General features: G+C 40.7%; 1 protein-coding gene and 1 long non-coding RNA gene across 5 annotated transcripts; one reads left to right on the top strand and one right to left on the bottom strand.

Moving 5' to 3' along the window:
• Nucleotides 1-183: 183 nt before the first annotated feature.
• Nucleotides 184-19,164, bottom strand: nadkb (NAD kinase b). Of its 4 annotated transcripts, XM_042090644.1 has the most exons (13): nucleotides 19,024-19,164; nucleotides 18,145-18,186; nucleotides 9,481-9,756; nucleotides 9,204-9,287; nucleotides 8,407-8,536; nucleotides 7,172-7,280; nucleotides 6,732-6,817; nucleotides 6,397-6,499; nucleotides 4,931-5,085; nucleotides 4,027-4,126; nucleotides 2,209-2,366; nucleotides 1,475-1,557; nucleotides 184-1,197 (listed from the first exon to the last, which is right to left on the bottom strand). In XM_042090644.1, exons 1-13 carry the CDS (start codon nucleotides 19,080-19,082, stop codon nucleotides 1,038-1,040), a joined length of 1,545 nt encoding a protein of 514 aa, XP_041946578.1. In that variant the 5' UTR covers nucleotides 19,083-19,164; the 3' UTR covers nucleotides 184-1,037. The 4 variants fall into 4 exon arrangements, with proteins under 4 accessions (XP_041946578.1, XP_041946594.1, XP_041946585.1 ...); XM_042090660.1 differs by lacking the exon at nucleotides 18,145-18,186; XM_042090651.1 differs by lacking the exons at nucleotides 18,145-18,186; nucleotides 19,024-19,164 and adding an exon at nucleotides 10,610-11,005.
• On the top strand, nucleotides 12,222-15,742 carry LOC121708554. The gene is made up of 3 exons (XR_006031698.1): nucleotides 12,222-12,232; nucleotides 14,592-14,597; nucleotides 15,657-15,742. It is a non-coding gene; the product is annotated as an uncharacterized LOC121708554 (long non-coding RNA).
• Nucleotides 19,165-27,061: the final 7,897 nt, after the last annotated feature.

Here is a 27,061-nt window from a genome sequence, read left to right as displayed (position 1 = left end):
CGGTAGATCTTCAGAGTGAGATAATCCTCATAATTATTTATCTTAAATACAGATGCGCTTTTCATTTTTCAAACCTAATTCATGTAAGCACTTCTAAAACATGCAGCCTATATTCATATCCTCACTATACACCAACTGCTAGTGACCAAGTCAGACAGGCCAAAGAAACTTGTGGAAAAGTAGTTATTCTTTCATTTAAATTTTTATTTGCAGTAAAAGTGTGAAGTCTACTGGTGGTAATTAGTACAAATATAAACCTTTCTCGTCCCATGTAATGAAGAAGGAAGGAAATTCTGACAAGTACTTTTTTTTGTTTTAAAGTGAGTTAAACAATCTCTCTTTAATTAATAATCGATATCCCATTAGATGCACTGTGTAATAAATATAATAAACATAATTCATATTTCATGTTTAGCCTCTAGTATTTCTTGTATGCACAAATAATTCATAAACTTGTAATTAGCCATGTTATAGCTATAAACATAACAAGAAAATCAATTACATCATTCTGTCCTCCGGATGTTAAATCTAAGAACCTAGTCTGCATCTCCATCACCAGCGTAAGAAATGAAAAACTAAAACAACTTCAGCAGCATACCAGCCATAAAAACGAGCACAAAGGCCCCCTCCAGTCAAAAGAACAGAGGTAAGCCTTTTTATTAGTTAAATGAGTTAGTCATGCCGCACAAAGCCCAACAGGTTTTGATGTTTTGGAATGTATGAATTAGGCTAGAGCTGTCGCAAGAGGCAGTCTAGAGAATGATTACATGTGTAAACCAAAAGGACAGAGCAATGTAAGCATAGCAGCTTTGCACATGTAATGACAATGAAAAGAAGACAAAATAACATTGCAGAGTACTGACAGCACTGAACATGCCCCGACGTATGTATCAATACAGAGCTACACAGCATGTAACTACTCACTTCCATGACTGCCCACTCAGCCTAGAAAAGAGATACAGAAACAATCCCCAAACAAACAAACAAGAAGACAGACCAACAAACAGACAAACCGAGAGGGCAGGGTTGGAGCACTGTCAGTTCTCTGTGTCTGAGGAGTCAGAGGCCTCGGACAGACGTGTCTGCTTCTTACGCACGTTCCAGTGGAGACATTGAGCCAGGCTGTCAAACCAGTCGTACACCAAGTCGTGACAACAGATGGAGGGCACCGGGTAGCAGGAGGTGGTGATCTTAATGCTGAAAGAGAGAGAGGGGGGGGGATATTTTAATTATTATAATAATTGTAACAACATCGTTTTCAAATCTTATCACAACACCTATAATAATGTAATGACATCTGTACAGTCATTAGTTAATCCATTTTGTTTTCCAAAAGGTATACAAAATAGCTATGTGGAGAATGGAGTTTTCAGAAGTGGCAGCCTGGCGGAGCAGGCCAGGGTGGATCTATGTAGGTATGAATATAGCTGTGTGTTAGAGGGACTGAGAGAGAGCTAGATAGAGTGGTGCTCACCTGTCCCCATGCTTGATCTCCTGTCTCTTCCTGCCATCGAATGACACCCAGGCTGTGTTTCGTGCATCCGGGGACAGCATAATCTGCACAGACAAAACAGACCACATTACACAAGTGGCAATGCCGTAACCTTCACAACACAGACAAAACACAGCAGTAACCAGAGGTGTCTCTGATGTTCGTCATTCGTATCACTTTAGGCTCACTAGCCATGTGCATCCACAGCAGATACAGTGGCATGACTTCCACAATTCTTTGATTTTGTGGGTGAACTCAGCCTGATCTGATGGCGGTTTCTATTCCGCCCTGCAGCTCAGGCTGGAAACTTGTACATCTCTTCCTCCTGCTCCCCACTTTTGCGGGGGCCAATCACAAACTGACTTATCCACCTGGCGCTATTGGCAGGTTTAAAACGATAGCGGGAGAGCCTGGAGTTTTCGTGTCGCTCTGCAAACGTCACCTAGTTTGTTGGTCAGATTGGTGAATGGCTATCCAATTGCGTACAGAGTCATTTGAACTATGCCCCTTGATCACGCCTCTTGTGCAGTAAAAAATACATAGCGGACTCCCCAGATCAATGTTCAATCTTAAAAGATTGAGCTTGGTCTGGTGAAACCCAGACTAGTTATGATCTAATATTGATATGTATTAGAACCTATCTTCCCACGACCCACTCCCCCCCCCCCTTCTCTCTCCCTCTTCCCCCGACCACCATCCCCCTGGCGCTCGCTCACCATGAGCTCCACCCCGGCAGGCACCACGATGGGCCTGAAAGAGAGCGAGTGGGGGCAGATGGGCGTGACCATGATGGCCGGCACGTTGGGGTGGATCATGGAGGCTCCTGCGGCTGCAGCGTAAGCTGTGCTGCCCGTCGGCGTGGACACAATGACTCCTGTGGGACAACATGGATCTTAATAGTACAGCAAACCAATTGGTATTGTAATAGGCATGCAGAATAAACTATGGCGAGCCAAACAAATCAAAAGCCTGGCCAACACAGACACCACCCATTCAGCTGCACTTTGCGCTACTGAGTCAAGCTGCGCTAACCTAAGACCATCGTGCGCTGTCCAATGTTACAACTGCGCTATCGAGTTGGCCAACACAGACACCGCCTAGTCAAGTTGCGCTAACCAGAGACCATCGCGCGCTGTCCAACAACTGCGCTATCGAGTTGGCCAACACAGACACCGCCTAGTCAAGTTGCGCTATAACTATCTCACGCTGCCTAAAATATCAATAACAGGATTGCAATGTTTTCAATGTGTGTAGAAAGTCACATGCTATTCCCATCAAACTGATCACGACTCAGATACTTATTTGAACATGGGATTATTGGGAGATTACTGAAATGATACGGTATTATTATCAATGAAAACAACTCATAATGAATTCACACAGTTTTTAAGTAATAACATACATAGGAATTTCATATTACCCTTCCACTTCTCAGTCCTGTTTACCAAATTAATTTAGCCTAAAACTGATTAGTTCCAGTCTTTGAAGTTATGAAGTCTAGGCGTTGCTTGGCAACCACTCTGATAGAGGAAATATTTCTTGGTGAAACAATGAATGATTATCTATGAATAAACCATTCAATTTGTCGTCATTGTAACTTTATTTCTTATGACATTTTACTATACGTGTATAGTAACCGTTTTAGAAAAGATTTTGTAATCTTTTTTTATTAATTCATTTCAAACGTTCCAATATGGACAGCCCCGCGCAGCCCAGTTGGATCTCTCGCTATGTTGAAACATTCCAATGTGGATAGCGCCGCGCCGACCAAACGTTCCAATGTGGATAGCGGCGCGCCACCCAGTTGGATCTCTCGCTATGTTCAGCTAGATGGGTGGTGTCCTGTTTTGCATAAACTTAGTTTGAACGGATAGCGCCGCGCTGCCCAATTGGGTCGCTAGCTCCGTCCAGCTGGATGGGTGGCGTCCTTTTTTGCTTAAGCTTTTGAATTGTTTGGCCTCCCATAATAAACAAGACACTTTTTCAAAAGGTGCAATGTGTGGTTTTCTCTTGTACATTTTTAAATGTATTTCTGAAGTCACAATTAGGCTGTGCACAATGGTCAGGGTGATTTTTATTATTATTTTTTACCAAAAAACTGCATATTTACACCACTAAAAAACAAATTCAAGAGGACTTCTTGATTTCCAAACAGAGCTGTACTAGGGTAAAGGTACTAGGTAAGTAAGGTTTTGAAGATTTGCTTTATCTTTTTGCCATGCTGTTTTACAAGATTGACTTGTATCCAGTTTCTGCTGTCATTGCACACAAACTCCTGACAAGCCATCTCTGAGACCCCTTGTGAAGAGGCATGCTGGCCTGAGGGTCACCCTACACGTGTGGAAGACTACACGTGTGAGAACCACTTCAGCCAAGATGAAGACACTTCTTTGGGCAGGGGACAGTGCTGATCAGTGCAACGTACTGTAATAAGCACAATCTAACCCTGCATGTGGACAGGGGGCGTGCAAGTGATCGCAGGGTGCATGTTGATCCCACCTCCACCTGGCACCAGGTGAGCATCACAGACTTACCATCTCCCTGCACGGAAGTGATGAGACGGCCGTCAAGATACAGGTCCACGTTGGACAGGTAGGACGAGGGACCTCTGTCCACTACCACCTCATTCAGCACCTGCACAAACAGAAGCACGCTACTCAACACATAGGTCACACAAACCAGGGGCCACAGAACACCAAGTCCTTTATACAGATTGCATACTACAGTCGGACTACATGGGGAAAATGTCGTTCAGAGAGAAAATGAAAGCAGTCAGATCGAAACGACAGCAAACTGGGCACGAGTGTACTTCAGCCTCCTGCCCCCCACACAAACAGAACTGGGTTAATTTGTAACAGGAGCGATCCCAAGGCATCTGAGGCTTCTTCCATCAAAGGGTTTCAGCTGTCAGCTTTCCATATTGCTAAACAAACCTGCGAATTCCGACCATCTGTTGTGTCAATAACACATGCTCACTCTCCTTTTATGACAAGGGGAGAAAAACAAGATGTCTGTCGCAGAGAAACCGAATATAGTTTCTTGAGAGGTACGTCAAATGCACAATGTGAACCCTGTGTGTTCGTTGTTGATCTTTATGTGCACAGCATGCAAATTCGAATGCAAAACAGCTCTGGGTACACAACTACCTGGCCTGCTTCCACAGCCCTTCCAGTCAACCATGATGACACTACTGTCCATTCTTAGAATTCTAGCTACGTCTACACACCATCAATCCTCATGCCTGCAGTAATATTGGTTGTCATTCTCCTTCTTCCAGTTGTTCCTGTTTATGCTTGTCTCTGACAATGTGTGTGTTATACATGTGCTACATGACTGTGTATGGATGTTATTGTACATTATGCCTGTTGCCTGCGTGTGCATGCGTGCGTGCGTGCATACGTGCGTGCGTGTGTGTGCGTGCAGTAAGTGCGTGCAGACCTGCAGCTGTTGCGTGACTTTGCCGGCTTCACTGCTGCCGTGGCTGTGAGGCTCCAGACCGTTCTCCTCAGGGCCTCCACTCTGCCCACTCCGCTCCGGCGCGTCCTTCACCACCTTCACCTTCAGACGGCTGCGAAGGATGATGGCCGCGTTTCCTGGTCCACGTGCACACACACACAAACACATATGCACCGTCAGGAAATCTGGCCATCCACTAAACATTTCACTTGTTTATCTTTCATTTATTAACAAAAACATAATTCAACAGCTCTACTGTAGCCAAAATAGCACTTGTCCCTTCCTTGAATAAACTGACATATATTATGTTAAGTTAGCACACACAGGACAATATTCTGGCACCAAGGAAGGTTTTCTCCACCCTATGCCATTGAATTAGTAGGTAAAAACTAAAAACTACAGGGTAGGAGTCACTAAGAGGTGAGCACCAGTAGAGGGTGCTAGAGTGACATGACCCTTCAATTTGTGAAAGTAAAGGGAGCACAGACTCTTTTATTTACTTTTTGAACTCAAAGACTTCTTCCTTTCAGCGAGGGAAGGGATCACCAGAGCATACAGAGTTGGGTTTTGGTTGTATTTTATTGTGGTGCACAGCATGGACTCTAATGAAGATGGTAGACGGCAATCGAAATATTAGTCTGTTGTGCACCACACTACATACTCTGTGTGTTCCGGTGATCCTTCTCCCTCTCTATACGATTGATCCGTTCCCATGAAGCACCAGAGTGGAATTCAGAAGTGCGGAGGAACCACCTTTTTTGACTTGCTACTTTTTCCTTAAACTGACTCCTGCTCCCTCTTCCTAGCCTTCATTCTTTTCATCTCTTGATTTCATGAAAGGGATAGTACCAGAGTTCCCTCTGTAAGTCAAATGTGAACCAACCAAAGATTTCAGAGCAGCCATGTAGCGTTCAAGACAAAATGACTTGCTATGTCTGGAATAGACTTTCTAAAATTCCATGATATTCCAGAAATTCCATGAGCTGTGGGAACCCTGTAGTACACCGATTTAAGACCTTAACAGTTGTTTTACTCATTTACAGTCAAACTAAGCCCATGATTATGTCCCCACCAACTTGGAGCATTTTAAAGAAATTCAGTGGTAACTAGGGAAAAAAATAACTGCTATCAGCGGTAAGATCAGTTGTGTGTTGTTGCAATTAAGATGGCCTGTGGAATATCTGTAGCCTACAGGCGGAAAAGGGTTGTGAAAAGGAAAAAACGCAGTCCACTGGGAAAATTACTCGGAACCGTATGACATTAGGCACACTGAAAATGTTATCCGCCCCCCCCCCCCCCCCCCCAAGCTGTGCATTTCAACAGACACCCCCTAGAGGACTGACACACTGACTGTGTTAAAGAGCATGACCATCTGACTCCTCATGAGATCAGTAGCACTAGCTGGCCACCGATGACACCCTTTTGCTGTCCTGTTCGGGAAAGCTCACCTTCAAAAACTTTGGCCACTTCTGTCCTGTAAGACTCAAACTTGAAGGGCGTGAGGAAACCCAATGAGCCCAGGTGGAAAGCCATTACGGGAGGAACACTTCCCTTTAAGGAGAAACACACCATCAACACCCAATCAAAACCCACAAGCCACACTTCCTTGTTATGGTCATGCATTGCAAAGAGAGGATATTTTGAAACTCTACTTCCTCAATAGTTTATTAGTACTGTCTTTTAACCCTTTCCTTGCACATTTCTCTAGATAGGCTTTGGAGTTTAATACAAAAAATGCCATGAACTACAGAGAGAGAGTAGATTAGAGTTATGGTTGTCGTACCTGGAATAGGGAGGATGCGTAGAGGAGGGTTCCATCTCCACCCAGACAGATGATGAGGTCGATACAATGGGATATGTCATCAAAGCCTACCAAGATATGTACAGAAATAATTTATGGTACATTTCTAGGAAATCAATATATTCCATATCCTTATGCTCAAGAGAGACTGTGACTACTAAAAAGATAATGGTCACTGAAACCAGGACATGGTTAACATGGTAATATACGGTAATTACCATTTAAAAGAAGACTTAAACACAGTTTTGATGGGTGTGGATACTGTGATGGAGAAAACACGTGTAATTTACAAGTACATTGTTACTTTCGCAACTTTTTCACAAATAAGATTTGAACTCCTGCCACCACACCTTGGCAAACATAAACAATGATTTAGCATGAACTGGAAATTAGGTGCAGCCTAGAAACTGCAGATACCACACCTTCTCTGAAAGTGCAGAGTTTTTTACAAATAGAAGAGAAGGCTTCATCGTTTGTGAGAGTGACATCATCCGCGACTTTCTTCTCAACAAACACCATCAACTTCTTTTCCTGAAAGACAGACCAAGAAAGGAAAAACACACCCCATGAAAAGATGTGAACACATCAAAACCTTTGTTTGTTTTAACTCTATTGTAATGTGTACTGCCAAGAACTCAGCATGCCATTATGTCCTGACAATAGAGCATAATTGATAACGTGGTGCAGAGAGCTACAAGGTACCAGGAAGTTAAACTCACTGAGACAATGCACAGAAACACGAACGGATTGAGGAAAGACTACTCTATATGACAACACATCTGGACACTCCAGTCAGTGTGAATTAGCAGTTACCCTAAGCCATTCAAAACACGGTACTAAGTTGAATCTCTATAATCTCTCCCCCCCACACACCCATCTTTAGGATTACTGCAGTCCATGGTACTGTACAGTGCAATTCCCACAATACACAGAGATCAAAATATAAACATTTAATTTTGATTTTGCAATGCTAATGTATCATACACTACATCATACTCTATTTTCTATTTCTAGTTCAGGTATTCATACAGTGAATCATGGCGTGTTAGTCACTAATTTATACTGTTTATGAGCCATAATAATTGTGCGGTGACGTCACCTTTCACTCTGGCCTAACTAGTCATGCTACAGTTTACACAGGTTCCTACAGAGATTATGGACCTGTTGAGTTCTCAATGCTTAATCAGACCAGTTTGATGATAGTGTTCTATCACAGTATTCTTCCTCAACCTGGAAAGTGAGGACCACTGATCACTAGGCCCTTCCCTGGAAGCATCAATCGATGATGATTTAACATTTTCCGGAGATTCCAGAGGGGTGTGAGTGAGCAGGGAAACCCTCACAGAACACTGAAATGTCAGTCAACCATCATGTCCATCACAAACAATGAAGCTGAAAAAGTCGCATGCTTGAAATACTAGAAAAACCTGAAATCAACTTTGACCAGTTTTTAAGAAAAAAACTTGTTGACCTGTTCTTATGAAAAACCTGAAATCAACTTGTTGACCAATTAAAAAGAAAGAATACTGCACTTAGTATTTAGTCTGTCAGAAAATAAACCAAAGCCTAACATTTTATAGGTCATGGCCCACTTTGTGGTTACACACACACACACACACACGGGCCTTGAATGTTTTGAAAAGACCTCATTCAGTACCTCCACCAGGAAACGGCAAAGCTCTTTGAAAGGTTCCAGTAGACTCTCGTCACGAATCTTCCTGATGACCAGGACATTGACTGGTGGCTTGTTCCAAGTCAAGCGCTGACTGGCTGGGTCTTGGATATGCCTATGCCAAGACATAGGAGACATAGCATTCCACATGTGATTTCAGCAATAAGTAAGCGCTACCTCTACCCCGCTTATGCAACACAACTCAAAGGGCTTTGAACGAACTGAATGCCACACACACACACACACACAGACTCTCTCTTTTAACAACAGCCCAACCAGAATATCCACACTGGCAGATTAACGTTTTCAAGAATGCAATCTCACCAGTCACAGCACAGGTCAACGGAATAGAAAACTATCAGAATTTACAATGGCAACAAATAATTTGCATAAACTTCAACAACAAAATGACACACAATAAAAAATATTAAGTGCCACTAGCTTGTAGCCATCCATGAACTGTACCATTTTTCCCCATCCTGTTTCATGCAGTGAAGAGCAGGCATTTTGACCTCAGGCTGTGGGAAGGGCTGAACCTCTGTTCGCTTGGCGTGTTGACTGGACATGAGGTCCAGGCAGGACAACTGTGATTTACTCTTCCAACAAGGTATCGTGTGCGGAGTGCACCTTCCCACCAATCCCCAACAACCAATCAGAGCTAAAGCCAGCTGCCTTATCTTATCGAATGACACAGGAATCGGGAGGGCAACGACAAAACTAACACATGATGTCTCAAGCAGCAGAGATTCCCTGAGCGTGTAACAACAATTTGTTTCACTTACATGATTGAGGTTGGGTTGGGTAGAATGCAGGCTTTGGGTCCAAAATGAGTGGTTGGATATGGTCCATGAAGAAAATGGGGTCGTCTGAAATTCATGGCATGAACAATATAAGACTCACTTGTCTATTTGGAAAACAATATAAGACTAATTTGTAAATCTCTGCAACAGCATAAGTAGATTTACAACCAATGTAGGTTATACAAGAGTGAACAAATATACGTTATTTCTGTTCATCTGTTTTACTGCTACATAAAAACACATGGATTACTGAGAGTACCTGCACCTATCCCATCTCTTGGGAGAGCTATCAGACGTCTCTACTGTCGAGCCCGTGGGTTCGGAGAGCTCATGTTGTCCAGGTAACCTCCGCGGTTCGCCGCCCCACAACAGCTGTTCTTGACCATCCAGTCGTCGCTGCGACCTCTTCACTTCACGCCGCCTGCGAGGTGATTTCCCCTGACGCTCCCTCTGTCTAGGTGGCCGGTCAGACGCGGTACAATTCGCCTTGCTTTCTGTCTTCTTGATAGGTCGCCTCTCCTCCACACCTTCCATTCTACAAGGCCGTAAATCACGTTACAGAGTTCAACCCACTAAATATAAGGACACTTATCTAAGTGTGTTAGCTAACTGCCCAAATAAATCCATTTCAATCACATATATACCTAACTCGACAATTCCATTCAGTATCTTCCAAAGAGCACCGTTTCAGTCACTGGTGACAGACAATAACTGTATGTAAATGTAAACTGACATGGATATAAAGTTGTAACATTGCTGGCTAATAAGTAATGTTATTGACTTTCTAGAAAGCTGGTTACATGATCAAGTTTGATCCATCAACAATGTATATAAAGCTATTGCCTGACGTTATGGGACGAAATCAGTCATTGAAGAATACTTTTAGTTGCGGTTAAGACAGGTAAAATTGACAATTCAAACATGAGGACATTACAAACTTCCCCAGCTAACGTTAGCTTCCTAAAAACGCTAAAATATCTTAGCCAACTAACATTATCGCTAAATAACCAACTGTTAACTTGCGAATTCTAATTTCTCTTTCGTTTTGCGAACATTCACCTGGTTAAACGAGTGTGTTGCTCATAAATATGACAGCTGGAGTTAACAACCAACACGGAGTTTTAAAATAGTATATTGTGTAGCTAGCTAGAAGCTAACTTACCTCCTAAAAAGCTAATTTACAGTGGCATTACAGCTCTCTTTCTGTCTGTCACATAACATATTGTTAGCTAGCAGGATTAGCTCATCGTTCGCTAAGTAGCACTAGGTAGCTAGCTAGCTAACTACTGAAGATGAGGCGAGTTACCCCGGAGTTTGGTTCAAAAACTAGCGACAAGTATCTCATAGTACCATGTAATGGTTAACAAACAATATAATAATCATATTACCTAAAATAACGATAAAAAGAATGCGGTTGTGTTAGCCATCTCCGGTGTATGGGCTAGCTTACGCTTGAGATCCAATGCTGGCTACCTCATGACTGTATGCTGTATGACGCGCTGACGTCATGCAGAAGTTCTTGATGTTTTGGTGAAAAAATGTTTCAGGCTTTCACCAAGACTGTTTTGGAGTTGCTGGTTGAACAACTAAACGACAACATAAAAAGTAGTTACTTATATTGACTCAACTTCTTAATAAACACGTGTAAGTCCTCCATGATGTTTCTGTTAATCAGCTTAAGCCGGGGTGCCATTATGTAGCCAATTTAAAAGTAGCCTATCCTCGAATGCTAGTCTAGTATTGTCGTGTGAGTTGTAACCAACTTGTGAAACCAAGACGTAGCCTAGTCTGATTTGGAGACTTCTTTAGCCTGACACAGTCACCTCAAAGCCTCACGGGTGTCGTGTAGGCCCCAGGAGCCGCCAAATCAAAATACTTATGGGTTCGCAAGTTGAGGTAACCCATAGTGACTCATCCCTGTCTGGGGAATAGGCCTACAAGGGAAAGTCTGGCCAAGCTGGTTTATGATGGCTCAAAACAAGCTGAGACAGTCACCGAAGAGCCGTGGTTATCCTCTTTGTAGGCTATTCCTAACCCATCTTACACAACAATCACAACACTTAGGCTAAGGCCCTTTATTCCCATGACGCGTCAATTTGTCCCATTAACATGTTGAACATCTTGGCCTGACGGGATAGCCTAGTGGGGTGACTGATTTCCGTCGCGTCCAATACATTTTTCTTAAACCTGGCTATAGGATTTACATGAAGTGATGTAGCCTATGCTGCTGTTTCAGTAGGACTATCAAGAGTATGCCCAATTGCCAAAATTGGGCAGCGATCTACAGCATATCTACAGGGGCAATTTCACTGTTGTACCTATGTCTGACTAACAATTTCCTCAAAAATAAGGTTGGTGCTTTAAAAAATAAATAAAAAATAAAGTCGATCTCACCTAGCCTACAGAACATAGTTTAATTGCGTTCTTGACTAACATTTAGGGGGGGGGGGGGAGTGTCCTGTTGGAAATCCCCAATGCCCCTGTCTGTCACTGAACTCTGCAGCCAGCCCTGTACAACTTCCCTATGTAAGTGTTATCTGCATTTTCCCAATCCAGCATGTACAGAATGCTTAGGCCTACGAGGTTATCATAATTCATACCTGTCAACATTTAGCTTTCCAAAAACGGGAGATTTTTTTTTTGTTGGGGGGGGGGTCAGTGTTTATACCGGATCTGTGTTTGCATATTTACTACGTTTCATACACGTGTTTCAACACTGCATTTCGGTCGTTGCTTTTACCTTACCATTACCTTACGCATGCCAGTTATGGATCCACAGTTGCCTGCCTGCAGCCCACTTCCAAAACTCCAAAGCTGCTTGCTGTCAGATTTGGTTCCGAGGGAACAAGTTCAGTGTATCAACAACACTCAATAACAGTTTATGTGATGTCTTAATCAATTAAATTCCCAACAGCTAGTTCTGGACAGGTTCTGGAGTAGGCCATTCAACTAGCCCGCTTGCTTACGACGAGACTCAGGCTGCGCTGGCACCCGCTTCCTTTGGGCTTTGGGTTGCCAGGTTTTAGCCTATGACAAAACGGTTGAAATTGAAACTAAGTGATCGTGTATGTGTAGGGTGTATTGCATACACAATCTGGCAACCTGAATGGATCAATGATTTTAAAATGAAGTTTGATGGCCATGCAAATTACGGGAGTTTTCCGGGAGAAATAACAAAACGGGAGTGTGCTAGGAGATGACCTTGAAATACGGGAGAAACCCGGGAAAAACGGGAGGTATGATTTAGACTATACAAATGTCCAGGAGATGTCACTGGAGAGATGGTTATCGCAGAAGTGCAATCCTTCAATCCCTGCAGAGGTGCAATCAAAGATTATACATAGGCGGAGCAAGATAGGCTATTTCATCAGGAGGGTAGGCCTATGCTATTCCATCAACCTCGCTAAAAGGCCAAACCTGCCTTAGCCTATTTCGAGGTCTCACTCATTTTAGTGAGTTCCGTTCCATTAGTAGCCTGGCGAGCCAGACCCACATTAAAATGTAGGGCAGGGGTCTCAAACTCAAATGAGCTGGGGGCCAATTCTGCCAACGTCATCTGATTGGAGGGCCGGCTATTTCTGAAAATGCAATGTTCTTTTTTTCAAATACCACACAAAACTGCAAACAGAAAGTGCAAGTGTTTTTATCTAGTTTTAGACACCTGTGCTAGCAACCTTAGCTTATAAATAAAATAATGATAAAATAAATATTAATACAAATGATAAAATAAATGAAAAACATAAAAACAAGTATGTGTGTGTGTTTCACACCAAATAAAAATATTTCCTCTCATTACTTTTTTAAACCTGGCAAACTAGGCATCAGGGTTAAGAAAGCCATTGCCAACACCATTGGATTTTTATATCAAACTTTCAAAAGGCCATGGCTTGAAAGTGGTCAGAGATAAAGTCCTACTGTAAATGTAAAAATCTTTGAGTAAAACAAAAGTTTATGAAGGGGGTAAATTTACCCATCTAATTTGTCACTGGATGGCAAGCACCTCAAATTATGCACCTTTCAGTAAATACTGGATGAACATATTTAAGCAGGTTTACTTTCCTTTTTTCATATTACCCACATAACAATTTAACAGGAAAACACCTAAGATGTATACCAACACCTAAGATGTTGTGGTTTAGTAAAAGATTACTACAGTATAGGCCTACAATAAAGTATTCTGGTCAAACAGTTCCTATCGCGGGTAATCTGCAGTACCCAGAAGTTCGCATCATATTGCGGGTGACTTTGTAGTTCTTTAGAGCCCTATTTCTACTAGCCCTGCTGTCTGTACCACATCCATTACGGACACTATCATCACGATTACCACTGCAACATCAACCGCTATGTTGGGCAGAGGGTCGAAACAAGCATGGTATGCTTAGTGGACACCGTTGTATACACGCACCTCCATTCACAGACGCACCGTGACTATCACCGTCATAGACGATCGATCATAATCTCCAAAAGGATATTCTCCTTCAGAATTAGAATAGGTGAATAACATAGCTTACCTAAGACTTCATCACACGTGAACGTTTTTCAACATTTGGTGTAGGCCTATTTCTGCTTAATTTCTGCTTCAATTTCTGCAACACTATGGCCTGCATCGCTTCCGCGTCATTACATATGCACGTCTTTGTGTTTCTCGCGTGTAATACAAGTATTTCCTGAAAACTTTGCGCAGCGATTTTGGGTTTGAATCAAGCTCTGGATGTCTTGCACATAGTGGAGCAGAGTAGGCCTACAAATGAGATTTGTCACCGTACCTGGATCTATCGTCTATTTTAATCAGTATCGTTGTTTGTCGCAATTAATAGCCTCAAGGGCGGGATTACATTATTATTTTGTCATACGTCGCGGGCCGGAATTAGGCAGGATTTGGCCCGCGGGCCGGGTGTTTGAGACCACTGCCTTAAGACCAACATACAAAAAAAAGGTGGACCTCCTAGGCCCTACGGTTCTCGAGGTATTCATGGAAACTGTCTCCGGCCACCTACAGGCCAGTTGGTGTATAGTAACATAAATTAATTTATTGTGTGGCCCCCCATGAGCGGAATTCGTGCAGTTTTGACTATGTTAGGTCACAGATACCTGCGATTACAACACCTCATTTTTACTTTTTTGTGTTTAACTAGGTGGCGCTATACATGAAATAAGTGGTTATGGAATGGGTTGACATAGCCTCTTGAGATCAACATGCAAAAAAAAAATGGTCCTCCTAAACCCTACGGTTCTCGAGATATTCACAGAAAACTGTGTCTGCCCTACCCTCCTTTCGGGGGGTCCAGTCCAGCGGGGGGGGGGGGGCTACAGATCAAAACGAAAAACGATGGTTCCATGCTATCCATGTGGGGTTACATGCCCACCAAGTTTTGTGTACCCCGGTCTTACAGTGTCCCGGGAATCCTTGACGGAAATTTGGACATGCGAAAAAGAAGAAGAAATCTGACTAAACCTATATGACTGCCGCTTCGCTGCGCGGCGGTCATAATAATACATTTATTTAATAAAATAATACATTTATTTACTAATTAACTAGTTGTAATATAAGAGTATACAGTAAACATCACGTAGGGTGTGCATTTACTTTTTTGGTATGCTTTCTGAGGCTATAATACCATGGCTCCATGTGATCATATAAACATATGAATATTCAAACCAAAACAACTGTACACGCCAGTTTTTGCTCTGAATTCAGATATTGATTTGATTCAATAATTTACTTAAATAGTACGAGTTTACTATTATAAACTGGAAGTGGGCCAATTTAGTCTGAAGAAGTATTAAAATAGTACATTTACAAGTATACCACAAGCACATTTATACTAAACACTAAATTAAACTTCCTAGATGAATTAAACTTGGGAATTCAACTGCATTTAGGATTACTGAACAAAATAAACTTTAAGTATACCTTAGGACCAAAAGAGAAGGCAATGTAGCCCCACTCCGGCCATGACAGGTAATCAAGCTTTGAGACCAAGATATTGTCTAAAATATTTTTATTGTTGATATTTTTAATGTTAAACTAGACAACTTAGATTTAGAATTAATGAACACAAAAGTGTCATCTGGAGAGCTGATACTAAATGAGCTCTTGCAAGGCAATTCTGGGAATATGACCTGATCATTCCTAACCGACGTGGTGGAGACATTTGATTCTACTGCAGTAGGAATGCAAGTATATTTTCTACCCAAAAACATTACATCCCAATGGTTTAAATGAGAAATTGAACATGTGTTTTTTGTAATTTATATTGTAATATAGTGGGTATATCAGTGTGTTCCATCCTTACTGTTTAAACTGGATGGTAGACATGTGAGTGTGGTTATCTCGTTAAGATCTCATTTTGGAGTGTCCATGTAGATTTGCTATATGTGCTGAAACATGAAACTTTCAGGGTTTGTTCTTGATGACCTAAGCTGTAATTTAAGATCTGGAGGCATTCTCAGTTTGGCCTCTGAGGTCAGATAGAGGTCACTGACCTCTGTAATATGTTGTGACACTACAGGTGAATGGGGTAAAAAAAAAAATAGATATCACCATGAAACTTTCTCAGTTGATTATTCATGTTAAGCTAAGAAAAAAATGTATTGAAAGTTTTTTTAAATTTTAATGTTTAAATATGCAAATTAGGCCTTCTCTTATTAAAAATGTGCTACTTTGCATACATTTTAAAAAACAAAATCAGAATTGTCTGATAAAGCTAGGCTCAAAATATGTTTTTCATTTTGTTGTCATATGAGATGGGAAAATAATTACTGAGGGGTTTATGGACATCTACTTCTATTATTATGTAATTCACCTGTACCTCTGTGAAATGTCTAGGCCCGAAATTAGAAATGGGTGTATCTTAGGATCTAAATGTGATACAAATGTAAACTAAATATGTTTTCCCATGTTTCTGGCCATGAGGAAGATCACTGGCAAAAGATCCAATGATTGGGCGAATCCAAGTACAAAATGCAACAATTCCATATAAATATGGACATGACAAAAATGAACTTGTGGCCTAATACAATTCCTCCAAGAGTGCATCGACGACTCTTCCAGGAGGTAGGTCACAAAAGAACCCAGACTAACATCTGAAGAACTGCAGGCCTCGCTTGCCTCAGTTGAGGTCAGTGTTGTTCGTGATTTAACAATAAGAAAGAGACTGGGCAAAAATTGCATCCATGGGAGAGTTGCAAGGCGAAAACCACTGCTGACCAAAAAGAACATAAAGGTTCATCTCAAATTTGCCAAAAACATCTTGATTACCCCCAAGACTTTTGGGATAATATTCTGTGTACTGATGAGTCAGAACTTTTTGGAAGACATGGGTGTTGTTATATGTAAAGCTAACACAGCATTCCACAATAACCAACAATTACCAACAGTCAAACATGGTGGTGGTAGTGTAATGGTAGGGCTGCTTTGCTGCTTCAAGGCCAAGGCAAAATTAAGGTTTTGGAGTGGCTTAGTCAAAGTCCTGACTTGAATCTGATTCAGTTGACCTTAAACATGCAGTTCATGCTCGAAAACCCTCCAATATGGCAGAATTAAAACAATTCTGCAAAGAAGAGTGGGCCAAAATTCCTCTGCAGCGATGTAAACGACTTGTTGGAAACATTTGATTGCTTTTGTTGCCACCAAGGGTGGCTCAACCAGTTATTTAGGGGAGCAATTACTTTTTCACATGGGTTGTATAGGTTTTGAATAGCTCATTACCTTCAATAAATGAAATGATCATTTAAAAGCTGCATTTTATGTTTACTCGCCTTGTCTTTGTCTTATATTGATATTAGTTTGATGATCTGAAACATTTAAGTTTGACAAATTTGCAAAAATAGAAGAAATCGGGAAGGGGGCAAATATACTTTTTCACCGGACTGTAGATGCACCTGTACAACATCATTGTAAGGTGGCTTTTGCATCTTCTGCAGTTATGATATCAGTCAGTCAGTCAGTCTGTGTCCACATAGACTGACAAGTCTGCATCTTTTGTACTCTTCACACATTTGTCTGTATAGCCCTGTATAAAAATACATTATTGCTTAAAACCAGACTTTTCTCAACAGTTTCATTTTTACAGTATAGTGTAAGTATGGCCCCATTGTTGACATAAGATTGCATAAGATTGTAGGTTTTGGAGACGAAGTAAGGGTCTGGAAAACCCCCTGTTTCTATGGCCATCAGATTTACTACCTCAAAATGGCTTCAAAATGAGGACATCACTTAAAACGGGGATGTCCCAAACCCTGGTCTCACAAGACCCACTGACTCACTTCATGAATAGTCTCACAATTGAACTTACCCAATGTCCTGTCCCCCTTAGTTACTGCTACTTCTGTCAAACATTGCAGGAACTGATCATATAGTTTCACAGGGTAAGCACATAGTCATATAAGAAACTTTATAGTTATTGTTCCTGGTGTGAACGGCCCTTAAGGTTAAATATTTGTATACAATAGTTGTAGTGTTTATTATTGTTCCTTGGGTTAACATTATTTAAGTAAGACTGATTAAGTAACCTGCATAATCATAATAACATATCTAAAACAGTGACTTCAATGATGAAGTTTTACAATTATTAGTTATTATGTGGATTTTTTGTTGGTAGGCTGCTACATGGTTTACATGGCTAAATAAGTTCAACCAGGCCAGCTATATTTCTGAACTTATGCTTGACGGAAATTTGGACCATATTTACCCGCCATTTACATTGAAATTATGAGTAATATATTAGCCTACAGAATGAAGTGTGCTCCAATATGTGTTTAAGTGGTGAAAATGACTGAAAGGAGTGTTTTGTGCCAAGAAATAGTATTTTTGCACTTGTCAAGGTGTCCCTAAGTCTATTCATTAATAGCCACATATTGTTATCCAACATAATCACATATTTTGAGGTCCACATGTATGCGGCAAATGTAAAGTGCTTACCCTGATCGTGAAACTACCCCATAGACAACCGTTTTTTGCCGGCTGGAAAACAGACCATGGACAATTTTCCCAGAAAAAAAAAACAAGCGACACGCGTTAATATCATCCGGCGCAAGGCAGAAGGGAGTGCAGTATGCAGTGGAGGATTGTATTAAAATCAACAATGAAGGAAGACGATTGTTATTGAGGCAAAAGTCGATCAGGCAGGCTACACACAACACTCCGTTTAAGGTGTGTATGCTTCCACTTTAATCAATGGAACTGGCTACACCAGATGTGATAGCAGCGCATAGCCTTAATTTGAAAAAAATCAGGCAAGTTATCTTATTATTTTCACGCTCCCAAAGCAAAAAGCAAAAACCTCACCAACAGTTTTTAACAAATAGATAGTCTAACCACCACCACTCTATACAGGGTGACTGACGGGAGAAACTTCTCATTTAACTACTACAGTACAGTTATGTAAGCTCTCATTCATTCACCTTTCCCAGTCCAGTTTTCATTTAGCCATGTTCACAAATGGGCTGTTTGACTAGATGCTGATATTGTTACATTACATTACATTTAGCAGACACTTCTTGACCAAAGTGACTTACATATGTCAGCTAGATTACAAGGGATCACATTGTCCCCGAAACAACTTGGGGTTAAGTGCCTTGCTCAAGGGCACAACGGTGGAAGCCGGGAATTGAACCAACAACTTTCAGGCTACTGCACGCTAGCCCAGCTCCTTAACCACTACACCACCCCCACCCCATTGGTTCGATCGATTTGACAGATGGACAGATTTTGATCAAATAAAAATAATTCTGTTCTCAGTGCAATTGTGTTTCAGTCTTGCACTTGTAGCCTACACACTATGCCAGATGCAGAACTCACCATTCTGGTACCACACTGTAACCGGCTCCTCTGACCCACGATACAGCTCTCCGTCGCATAGGAAACTCTAACGCGGAAAACACACTCCACTGGAGAGCGGCTGCTCAGTCTCTCTCTGACATAATCATTAGGCCGGAGAAGGAGGAGAAGAAGCTTCTGTTCTGGCGACTGCGTCATCACATGGTGCCAAAGTCCGCAACCTCCTGGAAACACACAAAAAGATTCTTTCTGTGAAATGCTGCCCACATCTTAACCAACGCTCTGAGGCAACACTGTGGCTTTTACCCTGTTTGCTACATCTCGGGATGCTTCCTCTTACTGCACTTTCAGGCAAAATATCCTCCACAGCAAGACCTCAGGGCAAGACCTCTAGTACAGGGCAAAAACATCCAGCACAGGGCAAGGTATCTAACACAGGTCCAAAATAACATCCAGCACAGGGCAAATAAATCTAGCACAGGGCAAAAACATCCAGCGCAGGGCAAGCCTACTCCATAAGCATCTGCCCCATTTCTGTACTGTATGTTCTCATTCAGCAATCTTTCCACTCACTTGGGACAAGACCTTTGGCAGCACAGTATTCCAGGACACTTTTTCCAGGACACAGCTGTATTTATATTGATCAATATTTTCATCTAACAAACTATGTTTTATATTTTGCATTTATGATTCGACCTCAAACCCCAAAGTACACACAAACACATACACACTAGCACTCCGAACCAGATGTGCTTCTGTTTTAAATGAATGAGCTTGACTGACTTACATGAAACAGAGGCTACATTCCAGACTGTTAGACAATTTGGTTACAGTGACAGTTTAAATGAATTTAAATGACTGATTGGTCTTTTCAATCCACTTGGGTCTACAAATAGAGATATTACCGAGACAGTGGGAAGGGACACTAGCAAGCTGGTCTAGACACTTATTTCTCTGTTAGCCTGCGTCAGACTTGAATTATATTTAGATATACATAAATATGTAATATTAACAAATGACATGACAAACTATTAGTCAAACAATCCTGTTGTTTTACACTCCTTGCCCCAAGCAATTTGACTCATTTTACAACACACTTCATAAATAAAGTAACAGAGAGAGACATGTAGGACTGTTACACGTGGCAGTGTTGGTGGTTCCCTTAGGCAAAGGAGACAGGTTGAGAGCGAGCAGGTCAGAGAAATGGCTGCTGATGGCCACCACTTTGTCCATGAAAAATGATAAGCAAAGGTATCAGCAGTAAGTTTGGTAAGGGAGAAGAGGTGGAGGGTTGAGTAGTGATTTGAAGGTAGAGAAAAGTCAGGGTGTCTCTTTGCAAAAGCTGTCTTTGCAGCAGTGATGCTGGCTGAGGAGGATAGCAAGGTCTGGTTTCTTGTGAGATCATTGGCTTGTGAGATCTTTTTTTTTTCCCCGTCATCTACTTACTGAATTTTTGGTCAATGATACCCGGGACACCGAAACACCGGGGCACATGAAATGTGGTGGGTATGTAGCCCCACTAGACTTTTACGGAAAAATGGTTTGTGGGGGTCATTTAGTGACTGTACACTCATTGCCCTGTAGATGGAGGTGTTGAGAGAAGGGTTGTTGGAAGAAGATATTGTCTCACATGCACTCTTTCGATCACTCTGCGTTGTGTATAGTGGAAGAATGATGAACGCCACAACCGACCTTTGCTTTGATATTTATTGCTCTCTGAGATGACAAAAGAAAGAAAATAATCAGGCATCGAGCGAGCCAGGTGCATCACAACTCCTCTGTCGTGGGACAGTTGCAAAAGAGCTACAAGTCGACAATAGTCACACAAGTTTACATAAGCAAATATTCAATATTCAAACTAATATAAAATATGTGGCATACCTGAGATGACAAAATAAAGAAAATAATACCGCTGTCTCGCTATCCGGCAAAAGATTCTTTGGACGCCGCTATTTATGGATTTCCGGCTCCCATTGACTTACATTGAACACATGTAAACAAAACGTCAACGTTATGTGCTCAAACTAACGCCGCTGACTTATGAAAACAACCATTCCACTTTGATACGAAACTACATAATTGTACAACATTTATACAACAAAAATCACAGAATTTGGATGAAGTAATGTGGAGAAATCTTATGCAAAGTGTCAACCCCTAACAATGTGCCCATTGCCCAAATTTATGGTCGACTAATGTCGAATGTCAGAGTAATGACATTGAAAAAGGTACCTTCATGATACACTTCAATTTATAAAGGTACGAAGTATAAAAAGAAAAACACAATTTATCAGATGGATTATCCAAATAATTTGTAACAAAGTACATTTATTCGAGGGGACATCTATTCCCAGAACTATAATGGGTGTTAAATATTCCACAACCACTAGATGGCAGCATGACACAGCACATAAAGTACACATACGCGTCGCTGCGACCTGAATGATGGCGTGGTTGAATATCCACTTCTCCTGCACTTCGGGTCCAAGAGCGGGTGAATTGTATGACCACCAGATGACGCCATTTCACTGCACCTCGGGCCTAATAGCTGCTGTAACTTCGTTTAAGTAATAAGCCTCGAGGAGCCGACGGTTACACTTGTTTTAGGAGCGTTGTTAGCCACGCTGCGCAAGCCGGGTAACAGAAGAAGCCAATAGGCTACAGTCGCGTGTGTTTGTGGTGATTTATTCCATGTATTAACAAAATAATAATGTAACATTAAATAAATAACCTACATAGATAAAAAAAAAACACTAAATAATCACACCAAAAAAGTAAAGAAGCTTTATCATTGATATATAAGCTTACTGAAAATCAAATATAGGCCTAGCCTACAATTGTGTTCCACAGACAATATGTCCTACAGATAACAACAGTAAGAACATAGGTTAGCCTACTGTAAGTCATGACGACACGGGGGCTTAAGTCTCATGTTGGCCTATGACTACGTAGCCTAGGCTACCAAGCACGTCTGGGTCTGCGACAGTGAAATAGCTCCAATATTAATTGTGGCGCCAATGAATATATGCTAACATGAATCTCATCAGTCACCTATAGATAAGGGTTAGGCTATAACATATGTAGGCTATAATGTAAAAATAGGGTCATATCATATAATGTTGACTTATTAAGATGGGGGAGAGAGCTGAACATATTACACTGAACTAATTGTTCATTGTTGAAAATCAATCAAAAGTTTGTAGTTGATCCAGATGTCATTGGTCACAAGGACTGTTAATGGGTGTATCCACAATTGGGACCTTGTTACAAGTTGGTCTTTCAGCTGCTAATGCAATCAGTGGCCGTCAGAAAACATGTTAGACAACTGAGGAATGAGATGCCACACATAAAATGTACAGTCAAACAGAATGCACAAACATCAATGGGAATCCACCAAACACTGCAGGGAACCATGTTATTGTCAATCAGTACTCTGCCACGCTAAATCAGACCCTGCTTATGTTTGTGCAGAGCAGAACAGATATTTGTAGATATGATGCAGGACCTGTTAAGAGAGATTGGCAGCTCAGTCTCCCTCATACTAGTCCCCTAGGTGAACGATGTAATAGCATAGTGCTGCTGCTTCTGATGTGCAAGACAAGACAGAGTATATATTCATAATGTGACAGGCAGCATGTATTTATCATTATGTTACAACCTCTAAACAACTACAATTGATGTTAGAAGAACAAAACAATACATCTTCAAATGTTCATTGCTTATTACATGTGTTATAAAAACAAAATCCTTGTCTGCTTTCTGTGTTTTTGCATGCACCTGTCAACAGGGGTGTAAAGACATATTTGTTCACCATGCACTTAGGCTGTTCTGAGTCATTGTTTGTATGTTATAGTATTTGTTGATCTGCATTTATTGCCCATTGCATTCACATTATTGTTTATTATTGGTATTCTCCTTATTAATGTAGTGTCACCAACATTTAAAATAATATCAACTGACATTGTTATTCATAGCCATATTTATTCTGCTCTTATAAGGTAATACAGTGCACATACTTATATTTCATTTATACTACTCTAAACCACCTTCTGAAAATCAACTGTATTGTGTTTCACTGCACCATATTTCTTGACCTGTCTCACCACCTGCCTATAGGCTACTTACACCACCTTACTTACAACACTTTGAAGAGCCAAAAACAAAGCTCAGCACACCTGTTCTGTGCATCAGCAAAGTTGGAGGGTTAATTTATGAACCATCACTTCTAGCTGAAACATCACTTCTAGTAGGCTACATGTGACGTGTAGGCTAGAAGAGAAGTCTTTATTGTCCACTACTGGGGAAATTCATCGGCAACACTTTGTTACAGTGTACCTACCTAATTAGGTACAGTGGTACAACCTGTGTAACAACATGTACTATCAGGTACTGTACTATCATTGTACTTGCATTATGTATCTGTGGGTACCTACATAGGCTATAGTTGTTACATTGTAATACTGAGTGCTTTTACAAAACGTTGCCAATTTGCCTAAATTTTCATCAGAGGCAAAGAGCTGACCTGAGACCTGCTGGATGGGGTAAATCTGGTTATGAAAGATTTGATATACAAATCATTCTTAGCTCCAGTCAAGGCCTCATTGTCTTCAGTGTACACGTAACAGCTGTGCTGCTACAACCTTGTTACTCTTTGATACAGTGGAATAAACCTATTAAGTGTATCAGTTAATTACGTACATGTACATATGACATGTATGTTGTGTCTTCGATGTCTTGGAACAGGTCTACTAATTCACATGTACTGTGTGGTACACCAGTACATGTGTAACAGCAGACACGTTTCAACACATCAATTACAGGATGCATGACATCATTGACATGTAATATGTACATGTAAGTACTTAACTGGTACATTTATTTGAATGGGTTTATTCCACTGTATCAAAAGAGTAATAAATAACACAGTTGATACATGTACTACAGTATGTAGGGTAATGGCAGACATGTTCCAATACACCTATGACATGTAATGTAATATGTAATTGTAAGTGGGCAATTCCACAGAAAATTGACTTTTTGTCACATCCATAACGCCAGTGAAATGCCTTGGCATTTGTATGATGTGAATGTTACTATTCATTTTTAGTGCATTTTTTCTCATGTACATTCTTCAGCCAAAAATAGCAAATGCTCAAATTTCATGTAATCATTCACATCATACCATACCATCACATTTTATTGGCGTTATGGATGTTAGAAAAAAACATAATTTTCCATGGAATTGACCAAGTACTTAGTACTTATGCCACTGTATCAAAGAGCAATAAGTTAATGTAGTGAATTAGTAGACCTGTTCCAAGACATTGAAGACACAACATACATGTCATATGTACATGTAAGTAATTAACTGGTACACTTAATAGGTTTATTCCACTGTATCAAAGAGTAACAAGGTTGTAGCAGCACAGCTGTTACAAGGATACAAGGATACAAGGAAGTTTATTGTCACATGCATATAGTTACTGGAAGTAAGAAATGCAGTGAAATTATGTCTGGTGTCAGCCTATTTGTGCATTTATATAAATGTAGCGTGACAAGTGTGCTTACATACAGCAAAAACTCTTCTGTATTGCCCTCTCTCTCTCTGTATAAATATATATACATACACGCACACACACACATTACATACATACATACACATATAAATGCGTGACAAGTGTGTATACATGCAGCACTAACTGTTTACAAGCAATAACTTCAGTTCAGTAAAACCGACGACCTGGTCTGTATTGCTCTCTGCATTACATACATACACATATAAATGTAGCGTGACAAGTGTGTTTACATACAGCAAAAACTTCTGTATTGCTCTCTCTCTCTCTGTATATATGTATGTATGTATATATATATATATGTATATATATATATATATATATGTATGTATGTGCACACACACACACTACATACATACACATATAAATGTAGCGTGACAAGTGTGTGTTTACATGCAGCACTAACTTCAGTTCAGACCGACAACCTGTTCTGTATTGCTCTCTCTCTCTCTCTCTGTATGTATGTATGTATGTATGTATGTATGTATGTATGTATGTATGTATGTATGTATGTATATATATATATATATATATATATATGCACACACACATACAGTATATCCATGCATATATACATATGTACATATTGCACACTTGTACACTTTACAACTTGGTGTTGTTGTCCTGAAAACACAACACTTCTGCTGCTCTTACATAACTTGCACCACTATGCCACTTTCTTTATTACTTAGGTCAAACAGAACTACCCAAGCCTTTTATTGGCCTGACTTTGCACTAGTATTTTATTGACTGTCCATGCACAATTTCAACCAAATTTTGCTGCTCTTATTTTTTCATTATTATATGTGCCCTCTTATTTACTTATTTACTTACTTTTTTGTTTACTTGAATGTTATGTTTGTCTGTGGACTTAAATTGGTAAAATGTCTTGTCTTCACCGTGGGATAGTGAGAAACGTAATTTCGATCTCTTTGTATGTCTGGAACATGTGAAGAAATTGACAATAAAGCTGACTTTGACTTTGACTTTGACTTTGATGTATTGTATGTAGTATTGCATTACTAGCCTATTCTAATTTGGTTTGTTCTATTGACATGGAATGAATGAACAGGCACACGTGACTATGGAGTAGGTCTACTTCACAATTCAGATTTTCAGATGGTGCGTTGTGGCAACGTCCCTAAAATCTCGAGTGTCTAGGTTTATTGCTGGCTCCTGGTTGCTGTAGTGCAATGATGTCATCTGCTGGCCGTGCCGCGCAATAGCGCCACAAATATGTAATTTCACTGGACATTACGGTAAAAATCTTGTTTTTCCTTACTAATATTCGTGTCATCCAGCTAACATATTGCTTAATTCTTTTGACATTTCGTTCCTTTATAAATTGTAATGTAATATAAAGGTAAGTTTTTGAATGTCATTACTCTGACATGTGAGGGATAACGGCCACCGACGTGACCTGTTATACGTGACTCATGGACCAGGGGAAATGCCATTAACTCGGCGTCACGCAGCGGCAATTTTCTTAATATCGATATTTCTCCACATTACTTGATCCAAATTCTGTAATTTTTGCTGGATAAATGTTGTACAAAAATGTAGTTTCGTATCAAAGTGGAATGGTTGTTGTCATAAGTCAGCGGCGTTAGTTTGAGCACATAATTGAGGTTTTGTTTACATGTGTTCAATGTAAGTCAATGGGCGCCGGTATTCGGCCAATGGCGGCGCCCAAAGAATCTTTTGCCGGATAGCGAGACAGCGGTGAAAATAATCAGGCATGGACCGAGCCAGGCGCATCACAACTCCTGCCAAACAGACCAGGTAAACCACTTATTAAAACACGACATCAATGAATTTATTGAAGCCACCACATGTCATAACTCAGCTAGCAGCACACTAAACTAGACTAATGCAGCACGCTAACTCTGCTGCACCGTGAGGAAACATTTAAACACATTTAAGTGTGCACGATCGGAATACATTAAAACACATCCCATGTATAAAGTGCACAACACATTATGACAATTCTCACACTATGAATGCCAGAGGCGGACAGAGTACACAGCTTCATTACTTGAGTAAAAGTACAGATAGCCCTGGCTAAATTTTACGTAAAAGTACAACAGTCATATGTCTACTTAAGTAAAAGTACTGCAGTACTTGAGTATCAAGAGTACATTTTCTAAATATTGCATTACTACTGCCATAGTGCTTACATTTATGTACAGAAACGTGGAGTTATGAAAAATGTTAATGTTAATAACTTGGAGAATGTAGGGTACAACCGGGACGATTGAAACGGGGGACGAATGAAACATTCCGGTTTTCTCCGAGTGCAACGATGATAGACGGTCATCATTTGGACAAAACATAGAGCATATTAACCTCCGTTGCTCAGCCAAATGCCTTCCTGTTACGTCCTGTTATCACGGAGTTACAGGCGATAAACGATTTTTGATGGTCACAAGTTTACTTCATTAGCGGTTTATTTTTTTGATTATTAAAGAGTGTTTTTCATTTAAAGG

Source organism: Alosa sapidissima, chromosome 1, assembly GCF_018492685.1.
Source record: "Alosa sapidissima isolate fAloSap1 chromosome 1, fAloSap1.pri, whole genome shotgun sequence".
Classification (NCBI taxonomy): Eukaryota; Metazoa; Chordata; class Actinopteri; order Clupeiformes; family Clupeidae; genus Alosa; species Alosa sapidissima.
The sequence above is the reverse complement of the archived record's forward strand: the minus strand, read 5'-3'. Positions and strand labels throughout refer to the sequence as shown.

What these genes read in the sequence shown, in the direction of transcription:
- nadkb (XM_042090644.1), bottom strand. Translation starts at nt 19,082, where the DNA reads ATGCGACGGAGAGCTGTATCGTGGGTCAGAGGAGCCGGTTACAGTGTG. An exon ending in TTTGCCGTTTCCTGGTGGAG is followed by an intron (nt 7,281 to 8,406) that starts GTACTGAATGAG and finishes TCTGTCTTTCAG; the next exon opens with GAAAAGAAGTTGATGGTGTT. An exon ending in AAGTCACGCAACAGCTGCAG is followed by an intron (nt 4,127 to 4,930) that starts GTCTGCACGCAC and finishes CTGTTTGTGCAG; the next exon opens with GTGCTGAATGAGGTGGTAGT.